Consider the following 20,141-nt stretch of genomic DNA (forward strand, 5'->3'; position numbering starts at 1 on the left):
GTGGGTAGAGGATGAGTTTACTTAGATTGTGTTGAATTTTTTTTATAATAGCTTTATTGAAATATAATTCCCATACAATACAGTTCACCCATTTAAAGTTTACTACAATTCTGGGGCCGGCCCGATGGTGTAGCAGTTAAGTTCACCCTCTTTGCCTCGGCAGCCTGGGGTTCGAGAGTTCACATCCCAAGTGCAGACCTACGTATCACTTATCGAGGCATGCTGTGGCAGGCATCCCACATATAAAGTAGAGGAAGATGAGCATGGATGTTAGCCCAGAGCTAATCTTCCTCAGCAAAAAGGGGAGGATTGGCAACAGATGTTAGCTCAGGGCTGGTCTTTCTCACACACACAAAAAAGTTTCCTATATTTCAGTGGTTTTTAGTATATTCACAGATATGTGCAAACATCACCATAATCAATTTTAGAACATTTCCATCACCCCACAACCATTAGCAGTCACTCTCCATTTCCCCTTAACTCTCCTACCCAGCCCTAGGCAACCACATTCTGCCTCCACAGACTTACCTGAACGTTTCATATAAATGGAATCATACAATATATGGTCTTTTGTGACTGGCTTCTTTCACTTAGCCTGTTTTCAAGGTTCAGCCATGTTGTAGCATGTATAGTATTTTTTATTGTCAAATAATGTTTCATTGTATGGAGATAACACATCTTGTTTATCCATTTATCTGTGGATGAACATGTGGGCTGTTTCCACTTTTTGGCTATTATGAGTAATGCTGCTATGAACATTCATGCACAAGTTTTGTCTGAACATCTTTTCAATGTTCTTGAACATACACCTAGCAGTGGAACTGTTGGATGATGCAGTAATTCTATGTCCAAGCTTTTTAAGGAACTACCACACTGTTTTACACACTGGCTGTAACATGTTACATTTACCAGCAATGCACAACGGTTCCAATTTCTCCACATCTTTGTCAACTCTTGTTATCGTCTGACTTTTTGATTATAGCCTTCCTAGTGGATGTAAAGTGGTATCTCATCAAAGTTTTGATTTTCATTTCTCTAATGGCTAATGAGGTTGAACATTTATTTGTGTTCCCATTAACCATTTGTAAATCTTCTTTGCTGATATGTATACCAGATTTTTGCCCATTTTTCAATTGAGTTATTTACCTTTTATTGAGTTGTAAGAGTTCTTTACAAGTCCCTTATTAGATACACGATTTGCAGATATTTTCTCCCACTCAGTGTGTTGTCTTTCCAATGACTTGATGGTGTCCTTTGAAACACAAAAGTTTTTTATTTTGACAAAGTTTGGTGTCATTACCTAAGAAACCATTGCCTAATCTGAAATCATTAAGATCTACGCCTACGTTTGCTTCTAAGATAATTACGGATCTTTTACTTTGTTCTTGAACTGGTAAACTGAGAAAGTGAATATGAAGGTAACACTACTAGTACTTATAGGAATATTACATCTTTCCATCTGACAATTCTCAAATGATTTCTTTGTAACAGCTATTTACATGACAGGCATAATCATAAAGGTGAAATGAATTCAGTTGAGCAATAAAATATTAGAGAAATGAAACAAGAGTTTTCAAAGTTAGTAAATGTTCACCACAGGATAAATGTCACTTAAAATTATCACGTGATGGGCTGGCCTGGTGCATAGTGGTTAAGTTTGCACTCTCTGCTTTGGTGGCCCAGGGTTCGCCAGTTCGGATCCTGGGCGTGGACCTACTCACCGCTCATCAAGCCATTCTGAGGTAGCATCCCACATACAAGAACTAGAAGGACCTACAACTAGGATATACAACTATGTACTGGGGGCTTTAGGGAGAAAAAAGAAAAAGAGGAAGATTGGCAACAGATGTTAGCTCAGGGCCAATCTTCCTCAAAAAAAAAAAAAAGATTTAAAAAAAAATTATCGTGCAAGTTTCAAATTTTTTCTACTAGAACTTCTGTTTACTTATTTCCAGAATTCCCCCATGGCTCCAAGAATATTAAAACAGATCAAATTTTCTAATCTAAAAATGACAACATGCCATTTTAATGGTTTCTTAAGTTATTTGGACTGGAGGTGAAATTCTTGCAATTGCACATTTTGCTTTGTTTTTCTGGAGGACCTATGCTGTAGACACAAGCAAATTTGTTTCACTTGCTTCTCTCTTCTTTAAAGGGAATGGTCATGATGGAGTACACAACAGCTCCACCCCTGGATGTGTACTCGTTTCTCAGCCAACCCCTAAACCTTGAGCCACCTTCAGCATGGTCCTAGAGACTCCAAATACCACCAGATGCCAAGCTGGCTGGGTGAAAAAGAAGACCACCTGTGGGATCAGACACTCTGCTGCCCACCCCCCGCCATAAAACAACTACTCTTTATTTGTCAGAAATTCTACTTCCAAACTTCACGTACACTTTGGTTCATATTGAACTTCATGACTTATTAGATTCTTTGTGTCGTCAGCCTCGGTAAGAAAAAGTTGTGACAGGAAGATACCCGGCCCTGAGGCAAGGGTAGAGAGAGGCAGGAGGACAAGCTTGACCTGTTCCTCCATTTTTTAGGACATCCCCTGACAGATGCGTCCTTCCCACCCACAACGTGGGATATGTTTTCTTTCTTGATGGAAATGTTCACATTCGACAGCCAAAAAACAAGTAAGACTGCGATTTATGTTTCAGATGATTTCACGGTCTCTCAAATTCTCAAACATTCATTGATTGCAAACTATGCCTCCTGATAGAACCCTCTCACCACATTCTTCCCCATAACTATGGGAACACATGGTACCTTTTTCTATTGTTTCTGAGATTGACCTCCCACCTTCTCGCATAAAACATCTTCCTCTCCTGTTGCCCCTCCCCCAGTCTACACCCCCAACCCTCCTCCCCACCCCCCAGGCCCACCCCCCCACCTCTGAGCAGCTGAAAGGGCAGATATAGAAGTCCAGCCCCATCCCCACCATTATGTCTTCATTTCCTTGCCCACTCCTTCCAGGAACACGGTCAGGCTGGCTGAGAGCAGGGTCCATCTCATCCCTCCTGCTCTTAGATGTACGCTTGCTATTGGTAATGCGATGGCGCAGGAGTGGACCCTGATCCCTCAAGGGCGACTGTACTATCCTAAATACCAGAGCTCCAGACCCTGATACAGAGCCAAACGAAACAGTGCCTCCAGATAAGGGGACAGGGTGAACACAGATGCAGTCAGAGAAGAGCGGAGAGGAGTTTGGGGCCTGGGCTGGCCCAGCCTCACAGATTCCTGTACACGGACATGACGTGAGTATTAACTGTAAATATCGCAATTACAATTCCTTTTGCTCAAATTTCATACACCAAATACCTCATCCTAATTTAAAGCAAGCTTCCCCTCCCATGGGGGGCGGGCAGGGGTGAGTCCAAATGGAGGAGCACACACCATAGGGCTGAGTATTTAGTGTCATAAACCTGCTAACAAGTCTGCTATGTGAAATATGGGTCATCCTTCTGCCTTGACAAATGACCTAAAAGGCTAGGCTTGGATTTAGGATTTTCAGATTCCTCAAATTTCTGTGGCAGAAGGTGGTGGCACCAGGAGAACCAGTCCCCAGTGCCCCTTCTCCTTCCACCGCCAGCTCCGCCCTACACTGCGCAGGAGCCCAATGGCATGCATGTGGACACCACCGTGGACCAGCCCCCCCCACCCCCGCCTGCTCACCTGAGTGTCTACTCGCCCTAAAAACCACTACCCTTGGCCACTCTTTGAGCCCAGATGTGTGCACACAGCTTGCTTGGCCCTCAGGAGCGTGGACGTGGGGAGGAGACCCACACGGGGCCCAAGGGCAGGATGGGTCTGTTGTGCAGGTTATTCTGGGGTCACGGTAACCGGTGTGGTTTGGAAGAGGGGCACGGGCTTCAAGTGGGCATGTCTCCTCTGCCCCCAGACCCCTTGCCCCATGAGGAGGGGCACAGCGAGGGTGGTCCACTGGGGCCCCTCTAAGTGGGTGGGGGCCCCTCCTGTTGAGGGCACAGGCAGGACAGCTCATGAATTATGTAAAGGGGAAAGCAAGATTCCTAAAGGGGAAGGAATTTACTCAACGTCATGCAACTAGTAGGTGGCAGAGCCAGGTTTCCAACTGAGGTCTCTGGGACTAAGCTTCCTTTCTCCCTGACCACGACTTAGTGTTTTAGTAGGACACGTCTTCCCGAAAGAGTGGGTGGTTTCCGTTTTTATAGCATCAAAGATGCCTTACCTTTATTTGAAAACAATATTTAAAACAAATCAAACCAAACACTTGTATGTAACCCACAGAAAATATTAAACACAACTCAGAATTTAGTTTCAACGCAGAACCTTGAATACTTCCTATGAGCCAGGCTCTGTGCTGAAGTCTCTTACAGAATCTAATATTTAATATTTTGAAAGAAATAAAAAATTCGGGCAGCCTGACATGAAAATTAAGCACATAGTATGAACTTTGCTCAATATACACCGTCAATATTTTAAAATCATGTTTTGATTTCATATAGTGGCCAAACTGTGGATGTGAGGAGAAGAGGGGCGCTGGGGAGGAAAGAGTGAGCAGTCTGGAGAGAAGGGAGACAAGCACGTGTCACAGGCTGCAGTCGCACGTGCGTTGCTTAAATTACCCCTGCAGAGAATCTGGAAAAAACTTTCAGTTGTCCTTTACAATTTTTCATTATGAGTTAAAATACTTTCAAAGGACACAATGTTGGTATATTTTAAATATTGTCATTTTAAAATAAATCTGAAACATCCCTCTTTTAAATACACTCAGTGGAATTTAAATATCAAAACAATTCGCCGTCATATCAAAACAATTCGCCGTCATTATCCTTCTGTCTAACGTGCTTAGCCACTCGTCCTTCACAGAAGTTTGACGTTGTCTCTCCTTCTCCTTGACCACATATTTCCATTTCTTCTCCCCAGAATTTTATCCTAATGAAAAATACTGTTGTGACTGAAGAAGGTCTTTGTCACCCTATCAAACTTCTCTACAATAGAAATATGTATATACCAGTAAAATAAAACATTTTTATTTTGATTTTCTGTGGACCCATGATAACACCAAAAAAAGATTTCGTACTATTATCTGACAGAAGCCTTCCAGGGCAGACAGTGAAGGTGTGGCAGAAGAGACGTCATTAAATTTAATTTGTTATCACCTCAGTCCAATTATATATTATATCTGAGCCCAGACCATCCCCAAACAGGACAAATTGCCCTGTTCCTGCGCCGCGCCTCGCTGTCAACAGAGAAACATTCCAGAAGAGGACAGCGTTAAGCCTGACCTGAGGTTGCAGTACCTGCTGAAAGGAGGGTCTCGAGCGAAGACAGCCTCCCAGACCCCAATCTTTCCAACCACACTTGACCGTTTTCACACCCTGGGGCAGTGCACAATATTGAGATTCAGGAAGGGTGAGAAAAATGCCTCTTTTCTGAAAAGTGGGAGAAGAGCAATTGTGAGTTAAGAAGAGGCAGCCTGACCACTGGCCCATTCTCATCCAGACCAATTTTAAGATAAAATGTGCGATGACTTGTGTTCCCCAAAAAGATATGCTGAAGGCCCAACCCCCGGCACCTCAGAAGGTGCCTGTATTTGGACACAGAGTCACTTACGATGTAATTAGTTAAGATGAGGTGATCCTGCAGTGGACCTCTAATGCTATGACTGGTGTCCTTACCAGAAGAGACAGGCACAGAGGGAGAAAAATGCCGTGGGACGATGGAGGTGGAGGCCGGAGTGATGCAGCTGCAAGCCGAGGCAGGCCAAGGGTGGACGGCCCCCACAGACACCCGGAGACGCATGGAAAGATCCTACCCACAATCTCAGAGGGAGCACGGCCCTGCTGACACCTTGATTGCGAACTTCTAGCTCTAGAACTGAGATAATACATTTCCGTTGTTTTAACCGACCTCGTTTGTAGTCCTTTGTTACGGCAGCCTTAGACTACAATTCCGTATAGGAGTTGAGGATTCGGAAATCGAGTGCTCTAGCACCATCTGTGTCCGCACACCCCCAGAAGGCTACCCTTCATAAAGGAGTCAGCTCCCAGAACTCCCACTAGACGGTGCCTAGACACCTCCTGAGGGCAGGCCAGTGCCTGTTCCAGGCAGATCTGTTACTGTGGACTCAAACACAGGGACCGGGGCGGACTACACGGGGACCACTGCTGCATCCCATCCAACTCGACGGTTGCTCAAGCTCCTGGGTGATTCTCCTGCTCCCAGAAGTTAAGACCCAATAAACAAGGAGAAATTATAGCTTTGTGAAATCTTCAATCTCTCCTGATGAAAAGCAGCACAGAAAAAAAGTATTGTGTCTTTTCTTACTTGAGATTCTGGCTGCACAAAATATAAATGTTAAAAATATGATATAAACCATTTCTTTCTCCTTTATATCACATTGTTCCCACAACAAATGACGAAAAATTGAGTCAAAGCAGCAAATTGCTGAGTCAGCGATAAAAGTGTCAAAGTACAACTGTTTGTTATGGTTCTTAAAAATAAATGGATGTAATTAGCCTTCTTAAAAATCCGGTACAAATCAATCCTTTCAATACTCTCTAGGACATGATACACCCTCTTCAATTCACTTCAAGGCTGATTTAGGAGCAATGTTTTAAAAAGCACTAAATTTCAAGCTTTCTAGCTATAGATCTTAAAAAAATTAAAATATTTACACAGGGCACTTAAGCGTTATAATTTATTTTGAAATACAAATTAGCTTCTCAACTCCAGTTCTTAGCTCTTTGTTCTCCAATCTTGAGTGTTTCATTCTAATAGCACATTCGTAGCAAGGTAAGGGAAGAGGGAAACGGAAGTGAGGTGAATACAGAGTTGCGGGCGAGGAGACAGCAAGAGATCTGAAGTAGCCCAGCTCTGGTCCCAGAGTCAGATTCCTTCTCTACATCATGGGCCTGGAGGGAACTTGGTGGTGGAGAAACACCTTCTCTGGGATTCCAGAATCCTAGCACTTGGTTTATAGCTTCCTTGCATAACTTCTCTGGCAGTGATTTGTGCAAACGCTTATTTCAGTTTTGAGACGGGAGCCCCCCCGAAGGCATCCACTCCCTGGTGTACCCTGCGGAGGACCTAGCACAGGCCTGCCCTCAGGAGAAGTCAGGAAATACGCACATAAGCCTGCAGGGATTCTTGCAAAGTAAATGTATTTGGGGTCAAACAGACTTAAGTTGAAATCCTAGCTCTGCTATTGCAAAATGGGAATTATGCAGCAATTATGAGGACAAAATGGTGTGATTCATGTATGTCACTTGAGACAGAACCTGGCACCCAGTAAATGCTCAAAAACATCAGTTAACAAAAATTATAGTAATATTACATAAAAGCACAGTAACCATGTAAATTCTAACTGTAGTACATCAAATTATATTCATCTAAATTTTCATTAACAAGAGTAATACAAGAGATTAATAAAGTTACCATCATAATCTCTAGAATTAATGAAGTTCTTGAGTATATACTTTAGTGAACTAAACGAACTTCACAACTAAACTTTTTCTAGATATAAACAAATGGTCAACTAACCAAAAGAAGAAATATCTCACCTGCCATAATTTTAAAACTTGAATATACTCGGGAAAACTTTTCAAGCACCTCACGAGCTTCGCCTCCCTTGCATGGTGATGTGCCATATGCTCTCCATTAGCAATGGTTGGTAGGAGTGGCCACTAAAATATTTCTAGATTACTAATTTAGCAAGCACTAATTTCTTGCCTTAACCCCTTCAGTTATACAGTAGTCCCCCTTAACCGCAGTTTCGCTTTCCAAGCTTTCAGTTACCCAGGCAACTGCAGTCCGAAAATATTAAAGGGAAAATTCCAGAAATAAACAATTCATAAGTTTTAGATTGCACTGCCCTTCTGAGTAGCATGATGAAATCTCGCGTCATCCTGCTTCCTCCAGGCCTGGGACATGAATCATCCCTTTGTCCAGTGTATCCACACTGCATAAGCTACCCGCCTATTAGTCACTTAGGAGCCGTGTAGGTTATCAGATCGACTATCGTGGTATCATCGTGGTATCGCAGTGCTTGTGTTCAAATCAGCCTTACTTTACTTAACAATGGCCCCAAAGTGCAAGAGTAGTGATGCTAGCAATTCAGATATGCCAAAGAGAAGCTGTAAAGGGCTTCAAGTTAAAAGGTGCAAGTTCTCGACTTAAAAAAATCATAAGCTGAGGTTGCTAAGACCAACGGTAAGAACAAGTCTTCTATCCATGAAACTGTAAAGGAAAAAGAAATTCATGCTAACTTTGCCAACACACCTCAGATACGTATGTATAGAAAAAAATATAGTATATTCAGGGTTCAGCATTATCCGTGGTTTCAAGCATCCCTTGGGGGTCTTGGAATGTATCCCCCGCAGATAAGGGGGACTACTGCATTGCTAATTTCCCAGACACACCCTTCATAATGATGCTAAAAAACACTTGAGCAGTTAACCAGCTTCTCTCCCATCCTAGAGGAAAAATTGAGGAACTTTACATGGAAATCCTTGATATGTAAGCATCAAAAAGCAGAATGAGAGTCTCAAAAGCCATTTTTTTGTTAGCTTCTGACCTATCCATGATTAAACAGCCATGAGAGCATGTATACATTAGCGTCTACTGGCCTGTGATGTTTGTGGATGTATCAGAACTCAGAGGTATATGTTTCAGAGCACTTCAAGTCTACTACAAGAGGCATGATTTTGTTCCAGGCACATGTTTATTAAAATTTGACTGCAGGATTCCTCTACAAGATATTTTCCCATGCGACACAGCCTCTCCCCTACCCCACCCCCACAATCACTCTGACTTTAACTTTCAGTGACAAAAAAGGCAAAGGGTCATGTATGTCATTGATTATAAAAATCTATACTCTGGAATAATAAAAAAATTCCTTTCCAATGTGTTTCAGTTATTTTTGAAGAACTCCACTGCTCGTCAGTCAGCCAGCACGCCACTGGAAACGTGCACAATCACAGCTAATTACAAATTAAAGTCTATAAATTCATCCTTCAAGTTTCCACATCTGAAAGAAAAAAAGCACGAGGCAGAGAACAATAAACGAAGACAGGATGACCGAATGAGGGCCCTGGAGCTCCAAGGGGAAAACAAACAGAGCCGCAGAATCCCTCAGGGCCCATCGCCAGCAGCTAAATTTCTTCAAAAATCAGACTCCAGATGTCCCACAATCTCTCAAATTTGTGTTTTTACAAATTAGGGAGTCAATATTTCCTCACAAGAGTACATAAACAGCTTCCCCTCTGAATGAGGAATCTTTAAAACTTCAGAAGCTGTATAATGGAGACCCTCTTTGGAATAACATTTCTAAGTTGAGAGAAGGGACAGTTGTAATGTCCTCTCATGGTTCACAGGTTTTTGTTTCTGCGCTGGTGCTTCTTCATCCAAGAAGAGATGGATCTCTTTTCTAGGTCCTATAGGCCACTTTCTCTTTTCATCATCTATTTCAAGGAGAATAATTATTAGAAATCTTTTAAGCTATAATTTCTGGGCTTTTTTAAATTTCGTTGAAAAAGAAACTACATTGGAAACACGCAATACTGGGTTATTCAGCTGGATGTGAAGAGGCACGAGGAGAGATCCAAAAATGTTCCCCTCCTCCAGGCACAGACGACTTGGATCTGAATAACTAGCACATTAAATGACTCTGCTAAACAAGCAGAGATTCCAAATGTTAAAAACAATTATATACCAAAGAGGTACCCCAGGCAAACGTGGTGGTATATTTTAAAAGCTAGATATATCTTTAAAAGATCATGCTCACATTAAGTAAATTATGTAATGATGAAACATCAAAATTAAGTTGATGAATAAAAAGGCACACTCTAAAAGTTCAGGAGTAGAAAGGATAGGACAGTTCTTTCTGGTTTGTTTTATTTCTAATGTAGGAGGAAAGGCAAACAGGTGTATTAAAATTATTTTTCAGGTGAAGTTTTCTGTCAGTTGAAGCAGTTAATGTGGGCTTCTTTCTCCCTGGTCCAAAGCAGTCTTTTTTTTCATTGGCTTCTGAGAACGCATTTAGTCTTCCACCATGTAGATGCGATACATGAGGGCTACGACCAGTGCTGAGATGGCTGGGATCACCCAGTTGGTCCACCAGCTGGAAAGAAACAGCAATGATGCTTACATGGTGTTGGATGCAGGGGACTCAGAACTTTTGCTCCTTCTGATTACCATGAAAATCAGCATGGCACATTCCTACTACCTCTCTAACCTATCTGGACGAAAAGACAACTCTGAGTTGCCAAAAGCAAAGTGAGTGCCTGGGTATACCAGCAATTCTCTACCCTTCTGGCCTTAAGAGAAAACTAATGACCCTCCAACTCCAATTAAATCTATTCCTACAACTTACACAAAGAGCTATGAATCACTCCCCCACAGATGCCACCTAGGACTCGTGACTCACTTATCTAAAGGACATCAACTCTGGGTTAGCGATCACAAGTTCACAAAAGTGAATATTCCTTACAGGCTTTATTCTAGTTACATACATTAATTAAGGATTTAAAATGACACTAACTTGAGAACCAGAAGACCAAGGTTCTCATTTTGGGAGAGCCATCCGCAAGCTCTAGAGCCAAGGGCAAATCATGTCCCCCCAGCTGTAAAGTTCAGGGGTTGAACTGTATGACTAAGGGTGCTACTAGCACCACAGCTCTCCACTCTGGGATTCTGTCCTGAAAATCTCATCTTGACACGTACGTGGATTTAACATGTTAAGAAACAGCATGCCCAAACTGCTTAATCTGTGGTCCATCGGTATAAATCCCTAACTTACACATTGTTCAGTCCTGATGCATAGAATTTTTGATCTACTATAAATGACAGATTACGAATCAAATCAGGGGACAGAGCTAGGAAGATCTTCCATTTAGATTTGAACCTATAATTTCTTAGAGAACAGAAATTAATATATAGGTTTTAGACTCAGAATAAAGCCAGATAACACCTATGAATACATCTATTTTCTGTCATAAACTTCTTATCCTTTAATATTCTGCACACATCAACCCATTCAAAGACCAAGTTCAAATAAAGATTTAAATTGCAAAAGGATAACAAGTGTAATTTTCATCTTGGCGGGGTTTTCGGTTTCCATTTAGAAGGAAATTGACATGTCAGTAAAAAGTAAGGTGAAGAACTGCCTGCAGGCTGGGAATGTACCAGAACACTGACAGACTGTGGTTAAATTTGACAGGGTGAAATGAAAACAGGCAAAATGTGTGGTTTTGAGCTTGGGTTCAAAAAAAAAATATGATGGCAATTATACAAGTCAATATGGCAGAGCTGCCAAAAATGTTAATATGATCTTGGACTGTAATGAAGAAATCTGGTCCCTAGAACAAGTGATTCATGCTATACTTGGATTACTGGGTTCAATTTTAGGGCCAACTTATAACAAGGACAAAGGAAAGCTGAGCCATGCTTAGGAAGACGTAATCATTACAATTAAGAAACTGACCATACATCAAATGAGGAAGGAAATGGAACGTTTGCCTGGAGATGACAAGATTGCACAGGCCATAGGACTGCACTGAGGGAAAAAGACTCGATTTGTTCTGTATGTTCCTTAGGGCAGAAGCAGCTGGAGGGCGAGATTTGGGGTCACTCTGAAGAGAGTCCACAGCCTGAGCTGTCTGAGAGTTTAGGAGGGAATGCCCCAGGAGTCTGGGTGCCGAGTGGAGATAACCACTGGGCTGTTGGCTGAGAGTGGCACGGTGGGAGCCCGCGCATCAGAGAGGTGCCTCAGATGGGAGGAGAGGCTCCTAGGCCAACTCGGACTCTATGAGCCTTCCAGTGCAATAACACTTTAAAAGAAAACTGCCACATACCTGGAATCAGAATCAACAGTAGTGATAAGAGTTTCCTGAAACACAAGAGAAAAGGTAAGTTAAAGGGATCATCTGAACATTTATTCAACTGACTAAAAACCTGTTTTAAAATAAGATCACAATATTATATTCAATGCATTCTTCAAAAAATGTTGAAAGGGAAAGTTACATCATAAACTTCCTTTAACTAAAATGCCTAATTTCACCATCTTTTCAGACAAAAAAAATTTAAGAATGATCTATATTTAAATTATTTATAGAACATAACCCAGATAACTTGAAAATAATGTTAAAAATTAATAGGCTACATAAAATATCTTACACACAATAGACATCTAAATAGTTTAACGTAGAAACTGAAAACACCATTTATACATACACACAACCCCATTATTACCTTTAAAAAGCGCAGTTTAATTCTTCAAAAGCATGAATGAAACATTCAATAAAAACATCAGTTATTTAATTCAAATCTTATATGAAGTAAGTATCCCCAAATTAAATTACAGACATGTCAACCAAAAAAAAAAAAATCAAGAACCGTCAGTTTGTTTGGTTTTGTTTTTTGTGTTTTTTTTGTGAGGAAGATCAGCCCTGAGCTAATATCTGCCAATCCTCCTCTTTTTGCTGAGGAAGACAGGCCCTGAGCTAACATCCATGCCCATCTTCCTCCACTTTATATGGGACGCCGCCACAGCATGGCTTGACAAACGGTATGTAGGTGCGCGCCCGGGATCCCAACCTGCGAACCCTCGGGCCACCAAAGTGGAGCTCGAGCACTTAACCGCTTGCGTCACCGGGCCGGCCCCAAGAACCGTCATTTAAATTATAACACCCTGGACCACCTCTCCTGGTCTTCTTTAACTCTGACAAGACAGTTCTAGAAAGACTCTGGAGGCCTCAGGGGTGGACTTCATACTGTCACCTGCCAGGAAGCCTCCAAACGAGGAGACCGCGTGCATGGGGGTCTTTCACAGTTATGACCTGTCTTATCTTCCAGAACTGTCCCAGAGAAGCTCTTCTTGTCAGTACCACAAAAGTGAACTAAGGATGGCCCTGGAAAAATGCATACTTCCCCAAACAGCTGAATAACTAAGGGCTAGTGAAACAAACTTTTCAGGCTTGAAAACATGTTAAGAAGCATTCTTTTGATACTCCACACCAGCAAAGTATTAGTGCCTCAAAGGAAGGTAGCCATGAGTCAGGCAGCTTCGTCAGAAGTCCTGTCTCTGCAGCTCCCCAAAGCCAATCGTTAGCAAAGCCATCAGCGGTCTCAGCGAGGCGAAGCTACACTCAGCAAGGCGTGTTACAGAAGCTCCCGTGAAAAGGCAGGAACCTTTCAGGGAAGAGCAAGCAAAGCAGTTACCAGACCCACCAACCTGGAAACACGGCCTTTAAGATTCCTGACACGATAGGGGGGAAAAAATAAGTCATTTAAAAAGAAAACTGCACATTTATTATCTTTTTAAGCAATGTTAGAACTTAGAAACTACAAAAAGTATGCATAACTACTGCAAGATTATTTTTCAAATTTTGCATATATGAATAAAATTAACACGGATTACTAGAAATAATTAGATTATGCAAAAACATTTAGCTATTAGAAGCAAGACATAATCAGTTCTGAAAGTCAAACACAACAGTTCACTAGAGGTGAAATATTATTGCCACACTAGAAAGTTAAGCCTGAACTAGTAAACACAAGGCAAACACGGATCTGTTATTTCGTTATACTGAGCACATGCATTTTACCAAACACGCCGACAGCTCTTTATGGAAACTGGGCTGGCCTGTCCTTGCTGCACCCTTGTCATGGCCATGAGTGCTGACGCTCAACACTGCCAGTGCATCATCGCCACCAGGAACAATGACCTTCTAAAGAGCTGAACTTCACAAGATCATATACACTTTTGATTGCTCATTATTTGTTAGGCTCTTAACCCAGGGATGCTTGAAAGTTAAAGCAAGTTTGAATTACCACTTAGCACTTTGATGAAAAAGGAAACTGTCGTTCCTGTCTAATGCCCTGAGGGACCTAAGTTGGATTTCGATCTAACTAACAAATATGTCAACAATAAACAGGGAGAAAAAACTATGGTTTTTATTAGGGGCTCTGCCACCTGTTCACTTCGTGACCCTGAGGGGTTCAGTTTCAAGCAGGAAAAGGTTAATAATTAAATCAGTACAGGATGAGCTCTATATAAAAGCATGTAAAACCCATCAAGCTTTGGCAAATCAAAGTCATGTCATTTGTAAGTTCATCTAACTTAGCCCATTCCTTAATTGGAAGGCTTTCCTAAAAATACTGACAGAATAATGCCTTTCATGCGAAGTCTAGAGCCTACATAAGTGTAAGAGACTGCCACTGCCATGCCTGAAATGGGTGCTAGCTGTGGTTCTGCAGTGTGTGACCTTGAGCAAGGTCAAAGCTTGGAACAAGGTCTGAGCTTCACTTTCTTCACCTTCCCTGGAAGGTCCATGGATCCCACAGAAATATCGTGAGAATCAAATCAAGTCTTTTATACAGCAATGCTTTGAAAACTACAACCAAGAAAAGGTATTGCCACTACTAACATCCTCCATGTAAACAAATTTGATAGATATGGATTTGTTTAATTAAAAATGCATAATTTCTATGTCTACAAATACCTTAGTTTGGCAACCTAACATCATGTTTTCCTTTGGGCAGGTACAAGCTAATAATCTTTGCTGCATCTTATTTCACAATCCAACTAGATATTTTAAGTAGGCAATGTGCCAAAAATTCAGACCCCAGCATACGTTTATCAGCCTGGGGACAGACGGATGGTTATACAGACACACACAACAAAAGAAACATCTAAGAACACTCTTATTCTGCTAAACTAGAAGCACAAGACAGATAAATCTAGAAGAGTGACCATGTATTTTCTTTCACAGTATTTGCTTACGGCCTCCAAGCAAAACAGCAAGTTCTTGCCCCACATTCCCCCAGTTCTGCTCTAACATAAGCAGTCACATATGTTCTACAAGCAAATAACAGAGAAGAGAGTCTGTCTTTCAAAAATAAAGCCGTTATGGTAGAAGACGCCAGGCCTAATTGGTGTTTTCTGCTTGTGAGCATCGTGGTTTGGGATGTGGTTGGATCTATACTAGATCTAGGTTCATGCAATGAGCCTTATCAAATCCTTGTTTTACTGTAGCTGAATGATTTGCACCAAGACTATTAACATACTGAATACCTAACAAGAAAACATATACTTTTCCTTGACAGATTTTGGAGAAAAAGCAAAAATGTCATGCATCACAAATTTCAGGGGTGCAAAAAGTAGCCTCAAAAAAAGCACTCAAGTATGAACTAACAGCAAGGATTCTAAGCAATTGTTACAGAGGCAATTCGAATTCTGAAGTCCATTTTTCATCTTCCTGACGGACTCAGATCACCAAGGTTGAGCTTAAGCCTTTTTTGAACAGGGAAAGAAGAGGATATAAATGAAATTGCTTTGCACAAAACAGCCTTAGATAAGACTTTTATTGTACTATCTAGGGTGTTGAGGTAAACATGGCCTTTATGCTCTGTCGGGTTAACTGCTTTCATTTTGTTGTAGGTTAAAGATAATGTCCTGTCAGCAACAGTAGTAAAATGAGTTCCCCAGTTCCTAACACAAGCTCTGTGGAGTCTGCTGCTATACTCTCTCTAATAAAACTGAGAGTATAAACCAAAATGAAAAAATTATACTCTTTGTGTCGTTTGTTTCGAACAAAACTTTCTCCCAAGGTCTTTTAACTACAGACCAGCAACTATTCTATTTTTACTTTTTTTTTTTTTTTTTTTGCCGAGGAAGATTAGCCCTGAGCTAACATCTATTGCCAACTTTCCTCTTTTTTGGCTTGAGGAAGATTAGCCCTGAGGTAACATCTGTCGCCAACCTTCCTCTTTTTTTGCTTGAGGAAGATCAGCCCTGAGCTAAGATCTGCGCCAATCCTTCTCCACTTTATATGTGGGTCGCCACCACAATGACCACAGCGTCATGGCTGACAAGTGATGTAGATCTGCGCCCGGGATCCGAACCTGTGAACCCGGGCTGCAGAGGCGGAGCGTGCCGAACTTAACCACTATGCCAGGGGGCCAGCCCCCTACTTGTACTTTTTTGGAACTTTGACTGCTGTCACCAATTCTTACTATGGATTTATCTTCAAATGTAAGTGAGATGATCAGCTCAGAGAGAAGGGCTAGTGAACCAGAGCGTAAAATCAGTAGTACTAGAGTTATTTTCCTTCCCTAAGGAAAATGCACCAAAATGTTATTATTTAATCAACATTAAATTCATCCAACAAATATTTATTGAACACCTACTATGTTCCAGAGACATGGAGATGAAGAAGACATGGGTAGTGTCCTCAAAGGTGTAAGTAATAAGACCTTGACTCAATCAGATTTTAAGTTCTCTGAAAATACAGCTTGTGTCAAATCTTTCAGATCAGAAGCACAATGCTACTTTTATAAAAAGTAGCTCTTCAAAAGGTATCTATTGACAATTATGATGAAAAAATTATTTCAAGTATTGAGAGTCTTATGAAAATAACACACAAGCTATCCTAACAGAACGTAATGACTAGTCTATACAAATAAACTTTGCTGAGCCAACAGGTTACATATTCATCTAACCTAGGAAGGCCTGTGCTGGTCTTTGCCTTCCAGTTTGACAGAAGTGAAATACAGTGAAGACAACTACAGCCCCTGAGACATTTGAGATGGTCACACTTACCGCAGGCCGGGTTATCTTTGATCTGTCATCCTGCAATAAAAAAAATAAGGCACATTATGGAATGAAAAGACATCTACAAAAAGTACCATTTCCAAAGTCCTTGCTTTTACTGAGTTTTTTTTAAAAAACATTAGTACTTAGTAATTCGCATTTTGGGTTCCTCTATCTAGGTTGTTAAACACAAAGTTTGATCCATCTGACCTGACTGCAAAAATTAATAGCAGATTAAGTGTCGAGAGATATTTTCGATCTAGAGTTCCAAAGTTGAGAATAGCATCCATGACAGTCATATTTATATGCTGATGTATATTTACATTGATTAGACTTGGATTGCGATCCTTAATTCAGGGAGCAGCTGAGACCTAATTAGATTCTTCCCTTCCATCCTCTCAAATTCCCTTGGAGGGGTGTGTCTGCATGTATGAGTGTGTGTGCATGTATACACGTGTATATGTGTATCTTATTTGTGTGATATCCTCAGTGAATTCCCACAATCTCCCAATTACAGGGTCATAATCTACTTAAACCTCCAGCCAAAGCAGTCCAAAATAAAGCACATCTAAAGGCTGACCACAGGTAAGCCCAGTGGGCAGGTGAGACAGAAATGCTGCAGTCACGGCCTGCAAACCCACCCGCTCTACCCCACAAGCTTTGGAATGGAAAGAATAAGGATTGAACATTTTAAGCCCAGCCTCTCTGATGACCATAAAACTACTTCACTTTTGAAGTATGAAGAAGAAAATATGTGGGCAAATAAACTTTCCAGACAAATGAAGCTTACTCTCCAAGTATCATCTCCTACCACCAAAAAAAACCCTCCCCACTCAATGGAACTTGTTCTAAAATGAATTTCCTATCATCAGGCCTTCCACAAAGAGTCTGGCTTAACCTTCCCTTGATTCCTGGTCACTACAAGAAGCATGCATCCACCATATACAAGACTTTTCCTACGTTTTTTTGGTTTTTAGTGGTTTCTCAATGTGCTCACTTGGGTTGAGGGTATTTGCCAATGTTTTTCCTTGTTAAAGAGCCCACTTCCAGCAGCACCTCATCCCCCTTCTGGTTGGCTACTGGCAAGGAACCACGAGCTGGGAAAGCAGAAAGGAGGGCGCTGGCTCTGAGGAGAGGTCCAGGTGCACTCCAGAGGTAAAGAGGAGGGCTTAACACACAGCGTGGGACCTGCCTGTCTGCTCAGGATGCTCAGAGAACTCGGCTACTTCTTTCCAAGTGCTCATACATTCCTGATAACTTCAGTTGACGGACTAGCAAAGTTTAACATGGTCATTTAAAACTGCCACAGAAGAGCCTAAGTTTTATAAAAGCTAAATGAGGCCTGTGTTTTTTTAAAGTCAGTCCATAAGCTGGCACCAAAGGTGATGTTCTCAAAGGTCTGGAGAAGTGAGAAGAATGAGGACAATGTGTGGGTTTTACAGAAGGTAGAGTTCATTCATTTAACATGACTGGTTTCTAAAAAAAGAATTTTAAATCATATTTTAGAATTAAAATATCTTCAAACTAATGAAAGAAAAAAGAAGTTTATTAAGGAAAATATTTTGGTCAAAAAAGAAAAAAATATAATTACACTGGCTTGATACGCCCCACCTTCCAAAATTTGCTGCTCCATGACACTTCAGAGTCTGAGACGCACCACCCTCAGGACATGGCCTTGGGACTAGGGGATTCTGACTCCAAGTGCCAGTGAAAAATGCAACCAGAGATATGCAAAGAAATTTCTGGTCAATTTGTTTATGACAAAAATGGTATTCTAAAATCAGGAGACATTGTTTTTGCTTTACTCCTTTTTAAGTTCTGTAATATGCAAGTCTACAGATTTGAATAAGGTCAATCAACAGCTTTAAAGAGAAATAAGGAAAGGCCCCCAAAAATGTACTTACTGGATGAAGTTCCCCAATGATAAATGTTTTGGACAACTCTCTAGCATCTGTAGAATGCCCGACATCTTCAAAGTTTTCAGTAGCATCACCTCCAGCTTGTTCCCTTAAGACTTCTTCCCCACCAGGATGCTGTTCAAACAACAGATAGATATAAAAACATAAATATTTTCTCCCAGGCAAATGAATTAAAAGGAAGCGGCCGGTTTATTTAACCAAATAGGTTACTCCAGAAGTTACAGATGGCAATGTGTGAGTATAAGTAGTCCATAACATGGATGAAAACAACATACTCCTTTGTATTCAATTTCCTTCTTGAAAGAGCAGTGGAACCTTTCTCTAACAGTAAGATGTTCATTTCCCCAGGTTATTCATATGGCAATAAAAGCATTAAGCACTATTTTTAATGCTTCGGGAATGTCCTCTTTGCTTTTCCATAAAGCTCCCATAATTGCTCTTCTAATCTTTACCCAATCTACTTTTTCTTCAGTCCTATACCTTGACCTTTGACTTCTTCGGTCTCAGTGTGGACGTACGCCATTACACCTTAGATGACAATTCATCTGTGAAAAGCATCCTGCATGCCCAGAAAAGTACAGGCAGCGTACAGCCTGTTGGACAGGCAAGCGAGTCCCCTGCCTCCTGCAGAACTTACCTTCCAGTAGGAAGGAAAAGAAAAGCAAGCAGGTGCAAGAGTGACTTGCTCAAGAAGACTACCAATAGGGAACAACAGAGGCAGAGAGAAGAGTTCAGTTCTACAGGGCGGGGCGGAGGGGTGGAAAGAGGCTTTTGTGTAATCAAAGCATTTTTGTGTTCTCAGCTGCTTTAATTGGTAAAACAAGGATGGTCTCGATGCAGGAGTGGAGACTGACAAGTGGGGCGCAGTCACAGGATAGAGGTGAAGAAGTCTAGAGGTTGTCAGGCAAGGGAAGGAGTTCTCCGTCACGTAAAAAGAAAGTGCGCGCTTGGTTATACCACCCCAAATATTTCTGCTGGGAAAAAAACTTCTCAAATTGAGCTTCAGTATTACCTTAGATCAAATCCACCCCGGCCTTGAGCAAATCACCTGTAAACGTCCAGTAACTGACCAATTCTCCCCTGCACAACTGACTGCAGTCTGTTCTTAATTTCCCCCAATAATGGAAGACACAAAAGTACCTAACATTTTAGAAAGCTAGTCAATGATTCTCTTTTGAAACTTGTTTCTCCTCTTTTGCTTAAACCGACCTAGTGTTAAACAAATCTACTTATTTTTTTCTCTACTATTTGTAACAGTTATCCATCTAAATTATAGAAAAATTGGAAAGCACAAAAAGAAAATAAAAATCTCCTAAATCACTCATAATCTTGCCATCCAGACAGAGCTGGATATACATAGATGTATATGTATGAATAAGTTTAAAAAGAAAATTGTGATCATTACCTTATGTAAGCAGACCGCAACACACGGTACAGAGACAGTACTACCGAGCGGTCACTACTACTATGTGACCTTGAGAAAATAATGGTACTTGTCTCATACCGTTTTTGAGGATTAAATGTGTTAATATATGCGTCTGACACATATGACCAATAAATATTATCCAGCATTTTTATTAAATATTTTCTAATGTCTTTATCTTTTCTCAATATGGCTATATAAATGGCTACAAAATATTACATT

General features: G+C 41.1%; 1 protein-coding gene across 1 annotated transcript in view; it reads right to left on the reverse strand.

Annotated features, from left to right (window-relative positions):
* Window positions 1-8,689: 8,689 nt before the first annotated feature.
* CYB5A (cytochrome b5 type A) overlaps window positions 8,690-20,141 on the reverse strand; it is a 34,955-nt gene continuing 23,503 nt past the window's right edge. Inside the window, exons 2-5 of the mRNA XM_004422636.3 lie at window positions 18,482-18,610; window positions 16,587-16,616; window positions 11,839-11,873; window positions 8,690-10,106 (exon numbers count right to left, since the gene is read on the reverse strand). Of these exons, the coding sequence (XP_004422693.1) occupies window positions 10,025-10,106; window positions 11,839-11,873; window positions 16,587-16,616; window positions 18,482-18,610 (276 nt within the window). The 3' untranslated portion in view covers window positions 8,690-10,024. The remainder of the gene's footprint in view (window positions 10,107-11,838; window positions 11,874-16,586; window positions 16,617-18,481; window positions 18,611-20,141) is intronic.

This window comes from Ceratotherium simum, chromosome 14, assembly GCF_057802395.1.
Source record: "Ceratotherium simum simum isolate JZ-2026a chromosome 14, ASM5780239v1, whole genome shotgun sequence".
NCBI lineage: Eukaryota > Metazoa > Chordata > Mammalia > Perissodactyla > Rhinocerotidae > Ceratotherium > Ceratotherium simum.